The sequence below is a fragment of the Vombatus ursinus genome, unplaced genomic scaffold (genome assembly GCF_900497805.2).
Source record: "Vombatus ursinus unplaced genomic scaffold, bare-nosed wombat genome assembly UNPS02014807.1, whole genome shotgun sequence".
NCBI classification, from domain to species: domain Eukaryota; kingdom Metazoa; phylum Chordata; class Mammalia; order Diprotodontia; family Vombatidae; genus Vombatus; species Vombatus ursinus.
Window position 1 is genome coordinate 50,225,480 of NW_020954585.1, and position 9,638 is coordinate 50,235,117.

The 9,638-nt window shown below is 41.5% G+C and overlaps 1 protein-coding gene across 2 annotated transcripts in view; it reads right to left on the bottom strand.

The window, feature by feature from the left end:
• The window catches only part of BRAT1 (BRCA1 associated ATM activator 1), a 27,057-nt gene extending 22,028 nt beyond the window's left edge, over window positions 1–5,029 (bottom strand). Inside the window, exons 1-3 of one of the 2 annotated variants that reach the window (XM_027875117.1) lie at window positions 4,992–5,029; window positions 3,621–3,764; window positions 3,055–3,209 (exon numbers count right to left, since the gene is read on the bottom strand). In XM_027875117.1, coding sequence (XP_027730918.1) covers window positions 3,055–3,209; window positions 3,621–3,747 — 282 coding nt within the window. In that variant the 5' untranslated portion in view covers window positions 3,748–3,764; window positions 4,992–5,029. Of the gene's footprint in view, window positions 1–3,054; window positions 3,210–3,620; window positions 3,765–4,951; window positions 4,971–4,991 lie in introns of those variants that run through there. The other variant, XM_027875118.1, reaches the window with a different exon arrangement.
• Window positions 5,030–9,638: the final 4,609 nt, after the last annotated feature.

The following is a 9,638-nucleotide window of genomic DNA, read 5'->3' on the forward strand; positions in this document are numbered from 1 at the left end:
TATTACAATAGCCTCCTAATTGGTCTCCCTGCCTCAATCTTCAATCCTTCTTCAATCCACCCTCCACAGCTTCCAAAGTGATACTCCTTAAGCCCAGAGCTGACCAACTCTACCCTACTCAATAAATTCTAGTGTTTTCCTATTACTATTACACTATTTCCTATTTCCTATTACACTAAATTCTAGTGTATTTCCTACAATAAAATATAAACTCCTGTGTTTGACACAGGAGTCCTTAATAACTTGGCCTCATTCTTATCTTTCCAACTTTATTATCCATTATTCTTCCTTCCTGTACTCCCTTCAGTGCCTCCCACTCCCGTCTCTGATGTTCTGTACTGGCTGTCCCACATTCCTAGAGTGTACTCTTTCTTAACCTGTGCCCCCAGGTATCCCTCACCAAGATGAAGTTTCAGTACTACCATCCACATGAGTCTTTTTTGATCTCACCCAACTGCTAGTACCCTCCCTAACATTGTAGTTATTCTGGATGAGCGCGCGCGCACGCACACACACATACACACACACACACACACACACACACACATAGTTTTTCCCAAAAGAAGGTAAGGTAAGCTCCCTGAGAACAGGGACTGTTTCATTTCCTATTTCTGTATTTCCAGCACCATTCTACTTTGATTTAAAACTTACGGCTTACATTTCTCTAGTACTTTTAAGTTTACAAAGCACTTTCCCCACAACAAACCTCTGAGATGGATAGGTTACTGTCCCCATTCTATAAGGCCACTAAGGTTCGAATTTAATTTACTTGCCCAAAGTTCATGCAAATTAATAACTGGCAGGCCTGGGATTTAAAAAACAAAACAAAACCCTAAAACCTTTCCCCCTAAACCACACTCCCTCCAGCCTAGCAGCCCTGCTGTGTCCATTCACAGAATCACCGCCTTGGAAGGGATTCAGAGCCTATTTAATCCAGCCCATAGTTGAACAAGAGCTCCCTCTACATCAAAAACGACAAATTGACATTCAGGTTTTGCTTAACACTTTTAGTGAAGGAGGACTTACATCACCTTCTAAAGCAGCCCATTCCACTCTGGGGTAACTCTAATTGTAAAGAAGTTTTGCCTTATCATCAAGCCTAAATCTGTCTCTTTGAAGTATCCATCCTATGCTTCTAGTTCTACCCTCTAAGGCCACAAAATCTAATCCCTCTTATATATGTCAGTCCTTCAAATACTCAGAGACAGCTATCATACGCCCCATAAGACGTCTCATCTACATATTAAACATCCCTAGTCTCTTTAACTGATTCCCATGTGACACATCTCAAAGCCCTTCATTATCCTAGATGATCCACTCTCACCAATCTCTAACTTAACAGGTGTTCTTCCTACAATGTGGTCCCCAGAACTTAAGACAATATTCCAGATGTGGTTTGACCAAACAGAGTCCACTGTCTCCCTAGTTCAGGATATTCTGCCTCTCACTATGGTTTAAGACTGATTTGATTCCTTGGCTGTCAAATACCATTACTGATTTATACTGAGCTTGCAATCCACTAAAAACTCTAAACATCTTTTCAAAACTTCTATCTAACCACAACTTCTCAACCTTATACTGGTGAAAATGACTTTCTGAACCCCAGTGTAAGACTTTACCATGTATTCCTATATTTCATCCCATTTGATATGACCCACTATTCTGGCCTGTTAAAATCTTTTTGAATTCTGACTCTGTTATTCACTAGTAGACTTCTCTTCTCGTTTTGTGTCATCTAAAACTTGACAAACATATCATCTATGCTTTTATCTAATTCACTTGTAGAAATCTTAAATAGCACATGAGTTCCTAAGATACTCCATTCTCTCCACGCTGATATGGAACCAATAATGACTACTCTTTGGGTATAGCCACATACCCAGATCCAAATCCACCTACCAGTCTGTACTACCATCTAGCTTCCATTTCTATATTTTTCCCAGGAAGAACACTGTCAAATACTTTAATAAAAATCTACATTGCTACAGTATTTCCCTGATCTACCATCAGTCTAGGAACCAAATCTTAGTCACGTCTTTTTGTAAATTATTTATAAAGTGTCTATATAAACCATTGGAAGTCTTTCTTTCGTTCTTAAAATATTTTATGGATGCCAATGCAGTTACCTATAAACCAATCTTTAATTATCTCACTATTCTCCAGAGATAGGAAAAGGGACCAAGTTATAATTTCATTGGAATACTGAATACCCAAAGAGAAAAGTCCCTCTACTAATGCAGGCTGGTACCTCATCTGAGTTTAACTGACTTTCCCAGGATCATACATACTAAGTATAATTTAAAGACAAGACTTGACCCAGATAAGTTCCCCAGGTCTTTCTGGTTTGAAAGCTGGCCCTCTTAGCCACACAACAAATTTTATACAAAATAAAATCAATTAACTTTTGAAGAATGCAAGTTTTAAACCATACCTCCAAGATAATTTATACTGAACCCAGATAGGGGATTAAGTTTCACACAAAATCTCACTCTAATATAAAAGATACACAAAAATAGTTACAAATATAGACTTCTTTGAATTGTGTACATATGCGTATATGTATATGTGGGTGCATGTGTTTGTTGTATATATACACATATTCTGTGTGTCCCAAAAGTCTGAGTGTGGTTTTAAGCTATAAAACTACATCCTGCTTCTTTAATCAAGTAAGAGATCAGAAAATATATGAAGGCATATATCTCAAATGAATGGCCAGAAAACTGCTTTAGTGGATATAAGAAATGTAAAAACTAGAGGTTTTAGTGGATCTCTGCCAGAGAATTTACAAAAAAACAAAAAGACATGAACAAGAATTACGTAGAATGAAAAGACATGGATGGATTGAATGAGTTGAAATCTGTGTCAGTGGAAGATGGACCCATACAAATGAGAGAATGTATTTATTCAAGTGTGTGTGTATAATATAGAAGTATACAGTACACATGTACATATATGTATGCATGTTAGTAAAATCCCATATAACTACAACTACCTATCAGCCAAGTTGAATTTTACAAGCCACACAGCATCCAAGAGGTCACCACTAAAACTCACCTGGAGATACTGAAAGCTGTTTTCATGGGCTGCAAATATTCCTGCAAGTCGCAGAGTAAAGGAGAGGATATTGGAACTCACATCCTGTAGTTTCAACACATGAAAGAGCAGTTCTATCAGGCAAGGATTCTCCTGTAATACCAGCAGACTAGATTCTGTGGAATAAGCAAACATCAGAAAAGGATGATTCTTCCTTTACCTGTTGTTTTAGAGGGGGAAATTATTTTGTATCCTCTTTCGGTATCAAGATACTCACTTCCTTCAAGAAGTTTTCATTCTTGTTCTTCTAAAAAGCCTACCCATATTCATAACAATCATCTACCATAAACTGAAGATTCTCTTGAATCTTAATTAAAATGAGAATTTAAAATACAAACAACCCTAATAATTCTCCCATAATCCAACCTGCCTTCTCTCCCTTAGAATCTATTGTAAAGTATGGTGGACAGCACATCCATGTATTTAGACATGTGGAGCACTGTTGAGTCATCAAGTACCATGTCATAATTCTCTAAATACATCCATTAGCCTATGGGTAAACAGAGAGCAAACACTACCACAATTACCTGATTCAGTTACTGTCTTAAACCAGTCTAGTAGTTTTTCCAAACAGGTATCATCAGCCACAAACTGCTTTGGGTCTACCAAAACTGCACAGACAGAAGGTAGGAGCCGTGAACATTCAATGTCCATAGTGAATCCAGTGGGTCCTGTTAAGGAAATGTGGAAAAAAAAAAAAACACTTAGACCCAATATTCAAGGCCAAGTACAGTCACAGCAGAAACCAATGTTCTGGTAGTCTCTTTCAAGTTATAGGATTTGGTATACTTGGCTAGAATAACCTCATCTCTTATTTCTTCAAGTAACCTGTAAATGCAATGGCCAGATTGGGTAACGAGCTAGAGAAACGTTAACCAGTGTCAATGGCTAGAGCCGTGTGATTGTGTATCCTCTGCCCCTTTCCCTAGTAAAATAGCTCCTCCAAGACAGGGACTGGCTAGCTTTTTGTATTTACTTGTATTCTGAGGGTCTAGTACAGTATATGGCACATAGTAGACTCTTAAATAAATGTTTGCTTGTTCAAAATCCTAAACAGGTAGTTCCTCAGAATCATACAAAACTTCGGTCCCACACTGAGGTCACGAAGATAAGAGTATGGGCCAACCTGGTGGAGAGGGGATATGAGACCTCTGTAATTAGTTACGCAAGGACTTTAGTTAGTCCATCGATTACCCCAGGATTATTTTATTTTTTTGGAGGAAGGAGGAGATGGAAGTATAGGGAGAAAATAAGCTGATTTCAAGCTGTATGTTTGACAAGATCATAGATCTCCAGCAGGGGTTGGAAGAAAACCCACATGCTCATGTGGGTCTAATCCCTTCATTTTGAAGATAAGGAAACAGGCTCAGGGAAGTTCCTAGGCTACCCTCCACCCCCCACTCCATCAGAGGCGGTTTCGTGGGCGTCTGTATGTGTGCCCCTGTTTCTGGGGGATATCTGTGGGGTGTGTATCAGGATCAAGTGTAGGGAAGGGTCAGGGGCACATCGCTATGGGAGCACCGAGACCCACCAAGATCTTAAAGAGAGATGTCTGAATGGGGGCGGGGGAGGGGAGAGGAGATCCTCGGTCGGGAGCGGGGGTCTCCCAAGCTCGGGGAGGTTTCGCAGGGGAGTGGGAAAGCTCCCTGGGACGAGGAGGAGGAGGCTACCCCGACCATCGCGCCGTGCCCAATCAGAGCTCCTCTCGACCGCTGCCTCGCCTAGTTTGGGGTTGGGAGACACCCCCCCCCCCGATCCAGGGCAGGGATGAGGGCCCAGAGGACTGTCCCCAGCCAGGCCCCCCAGCCCCCCGCTCCTGAGAAGGTGAGGGGATAGAATGGGGACCGGGAGGACCAACCCGGCCTTCCGCAAGCAGAGCCCACCCCCGAACCCCTCACCAGCTCGGCTACACTCCGCTCCGTCGGCGCCGCCTCGCCCCGCCCCTTCCCTCGCGCTCGGTTCTCCGGCTCAGACCACCTCAGACAGCGGCGGGGGGGAGAACGGGGCAGAAAGATACTTTGCCCTTGAGCAAACCCATCAAGATCTTTTAAATACTATCTAGGGACAAAAGCTCTCCTATTTTTCTGGCAGAACTGATCCTGCTCAGGGCTTTGCAACATGGCACACAAAAAGACAGGCATTTCACCAGACTCCCCTATCTGCGCACTTAATAGTTGATGCCGAAGCAGAGGCTGCGCGCAGTAGGCGTGACTACGTCTTAGGAAGGGGGCGGGGTCACGCTAAACGGGGCGGGGCTTTATCTGTGTAAGAAAGCATGCGTCTAACGGAATGCTCAAATTGTGAAGGGGGAGAACTGGGTAAAAGTTCAGGGGTCATAGGATTTAAAGCCGTAACGGGCCTTAGAGACTAGAGAATCCAACTGTATAACTGAAATAAAAATGGGCGAGGGAGTTGTTTCAGTGGTGTAAATGGGAAGAGTGTTGGGCTTGCAGGCACAGATTTGCGGAATTTTGAGAGTTGAGGCCATCTGGTCCATCCCACACAGGAAAGATGTGCCCAGTATCACCACCTCTGTTGAAAGACCTCCAAGGATGAGGAATCTCAAAAATGGGGGGTTACGGGGGAGGGAATAGTCTATCCCACTTGTTTCCACATGTAGGAAGATCCAATTGTTGGGAAATTTCTTCTGACATCAAGCCTAAATTATGACCTCTTTAAAACTTCCATCCATTCTGACCTCTGGGGCCAAAGAGAGCAAGTCTGATCTCTCTTTCACAAAGAGCATCACTTCTGCCTTTCACATAAGGCAGCCCTTTATATACTTGAACAATAGCTAGTATGTCTCTCCCTCTTCCTTTTCTCCTACCCCCAGTTATTTCTTCTCCAGGGTAAACATCTCCAGGCTCTTCAACTGATCCTCATAAGATCATAGATTTAGAGCCTGAAAGGATTTGGAACTTATAGACCATCTAATTCAACTCCTCCATTTTAGAGATGAGGAAACTGAGGCCCCCCAAAGTTGAAACGATTTGCCCAAGGTTATACAACTAGTATGTGACAGAGAGGGATCAAAATGCAAGACTTCTGGCCCCAGAGTCAGCCACTGTCCAACTTGATGTCCTTCTTATAGCACAGTATTCAACACTGCATGCAATACTGCAGATAATATCTGATTAGAGAAGAGAGGATACAAATGCAACTATCCCTTCCCTATTCCTAGAAACTATGCCCCTCTTAATGCACCTTAAGATCCATATCAGCACACTGATGACTCATATTGAGCTTGGAATCCACTAAAGCTCCCAGATCTTTTTCAGAACTGCTATCTAACCATGCCTCTTCCATCTTATACTTGTAAAGCTGATTTTTGGGGGTACACAAGTGTAAGACTTTACATTTATCCCTAATGAACTTAATTTTTATTAGAATCAGCCTAATGCTCCAGTCTGGCAAAATCCTTTGGGGCCCTGGCTCTGTCATACAGTATATTAGGTGTCCCTTCTTGTTCGATGTCAGCTCCAAATTTGATGAGCATCTCATCTCATCTATGCCTTTATTAAAGTCATTGATAAAAATAGTAAACAGGGCCAAGCACAGATATCTTAGTCTTGAAGTCAGCAGAGCTGAATCAGAATCTAGACTGCATCACTTATGTGATTGTGAATAATCCATTTAACCTCACTGAGCCTGTTTTCCCACCTGTAAAATAATCATAATACCTGCCTGTCTTCCTTCCTCATCTGGTTTATGAAGAAAGTGCTTTTATTTATTACTTCATAGTTTGGTTCTTATAAAGTCTTTTTATCATATATTAGACTGCAGCTGTGGAAATTTTCAGAACTGCTCATTGAGACAGTATTTATTTGGAAAAAAAGAAATCTTTCTGGAGAACCAACCAAAATATTTTTTCAGCCCAATAGCTGAATGGGTTTAAGTCTGCCTTCAATGGCTGTGCCTTCATAACTCAATAGAAATGCAGTGACTTGTACTAAATAGGAGATCACTTTGAAATATGATTTGAGGAGACTTGTTCAGTTGTCTGACTCTTATTGACTCCAGGAATTATAACATGCCAGGCCCTTCTATCCTCCACTATCTCCCTAAATCTGTCCAAGCGCATGTTCACTGATTCCATAACATTCTCTATCCATCTTGTTCTCTGCCAAGGAGACTTCAAGAATTTCTAGTAAGACCACATCCAATCTTCATTTTGTGGATCTTTGTATTTTAATGTGACATAATGATCTACAAAGATACTTAGTCACCATAGTAATTTTATTGTTTAGCCCTGGGGTGTGAATAGGAAAGTATTTTTTAAAATGTTGTGTAAATCTTGAAAGGAATAGGGATCAGACCTGATTTTTCATTGGTGTAAGGACTTACCAGGTGAGGAAAATCCTTCTACCAATGCAAGTCAACACCTTTTTTGCAACTTATAAGAAGCAGATATAGTGCTGGTGAAGGGACTGTGGAATTTGAAACCCAAGAACCTGAGTTCAAATCCTGAATCATTTGTAATCTGGGTGACTGTTGGTAAACTGAATAACTTTTCTGGGTGCTCAGTTTCTTCTTGTAAAATTAGGGGTTAAACTAGATGATTTTTTTTCCAACTCTAAATCTAAACTCCTCTCCAAATCCTAAATAGAATGAAAGCTTTTTGAAGGCAGAGACTAAGATAATTTCTGTGTTTTCATCCCCAACACCTATTGGAATTCCTTGCTTCTAGAAAGCATATAACCTAAATGTTTTTTGAATTGTTGAATTTAATAGCAGGTGCTCAATAACTGCGAGAAAAATCTGAAACGAAATTATTTTTTAAACATCATAGGAAATGGCCACTGGGTGGTGCTATTGCTCCACTGACATAGTCACAGACTATCAAGAAGGAAAGGGCCTTGACGTTAACTAGCCCAATTCAATTGATTGGGTTTAGTGACCTCCCAACAATCTTTGACAGTGTTGACCACACCCTCCTCCAGGGTACTCCCCCCTCCTTGCGTTTTTTGTGACCTTGTACTCTCCTGGTTCTCCTACCTAGCTGATCGCTTCTACTTGACTTTCTTTTCAGTATAATAATAATGTTAGCTGACATTTACATCATACTTTTTAGTTTATAAAATACTTAAGACATCTGATCTTGAGGAAGTGCTGCTTGGCTTACAGAGGCCTAGGGTACTGCGCTACTTCCTGTTCTGTACCCAGGTATGGGGTTTGGATTCAGTCTGGTCCTGGAGGATTCTGCTTCTAATGAGAGGGAGTTGGGCTCTCTTTTCTCACACCGATATACTTATTAAATCCCCCTACCCTGGCACCCCCAGAGATGATTCACTTATAGCTCGGGTTATGACTTGTATCTAGGTCTTGCCGAAAAGAGGGAGTAAAAAGACATACTCAAGTTATATGACCTGGGTATGGGACAGGTCATTTATTCCTATACATGCAAGAAATGCTAAAAAAGAATAATAATAATAAAATATCACAAGCACATATTAACAGAACAGAATTCAGTAACAACTTTTAGATACTGGTACAGTTAACTGGGAGGCTAATGCTCAAATCTCATCAGAACATAAATCAGTCTTCAGGACCACCAGCTAGTCAGTTTACATTTCTCCTTGGCACTGTCCAAACAAACCATTTCTAGTATGTTTGCTGGTAAAACACCCAGGCTTGAGCCAGTCCTCTTGTCAGTGGCCATCTCTTCTGACACATAGATTTTTCTTGCTACTAGTCATTCCTAACCCTATAAGACCCAGGACCCCCAGACCTGGGTAGCTCTAAAGGTCACCTCCAATCCTGGACGTGTCCATCTTCAGTTTGCTGTTCAACTCACCTATTCACGGAAAGGAAACAAAGAAGGGAAGCCTAAATGGAGTCTCTGCAAAGTCCTACGCTTTAACTGTGATGTGCTTGTGGCCCCATGGTAGCTGGGGTGTGAGAGTGGGCTCCTCTCTCACTGGGATCTGACGCTCCGAAGCTGGAGCGGAAGGGAAAGGCGAGTGGATAGGATGCTCCCTTTTATAACATCCATTGAGTCACGGTCGGCAATTCTAGCTACACAGCATAGCTGGACAGAGTTTCCACCCTACCCCTCACCCCCAACTATTCCCTTTCCTTCATTTTCCATATGGTCATCCAGACCTAGAAATGACAACTGACCATGTTCCATGGGTGGAAGGGAGTAGAGGGAAGAGGCACACATACATTACCTTCTATGAATCTTTCAACAGCTTTGTGAGATAGGGACTATAGATGTTATTATTTTCATTTTACAGATGAGGAAACTGAAGCATCAGAAGTAGAAATTGCTGTACAGTGGAAAGAGTGCTGAACTTGGAGTCAGGAGGGACCTGGGTTAGAATCCTGCACTTGACACATACCAAACTATATTATTTCTGGCAAGTCACTTAACAACCTCTCTGAGCCCCAGTTTCTCTCACCTGTAAAATGGGGATAATAATAATACCTGCCCCTCAGGGTCATTGTGAGGATCAAATGAAATATGAGGTTTTTAAAGAGCTTTGCAAAAGTGCTATATAAATATTAGCTATTGAATAAAGATCTTCCTGACACCAAATACAATA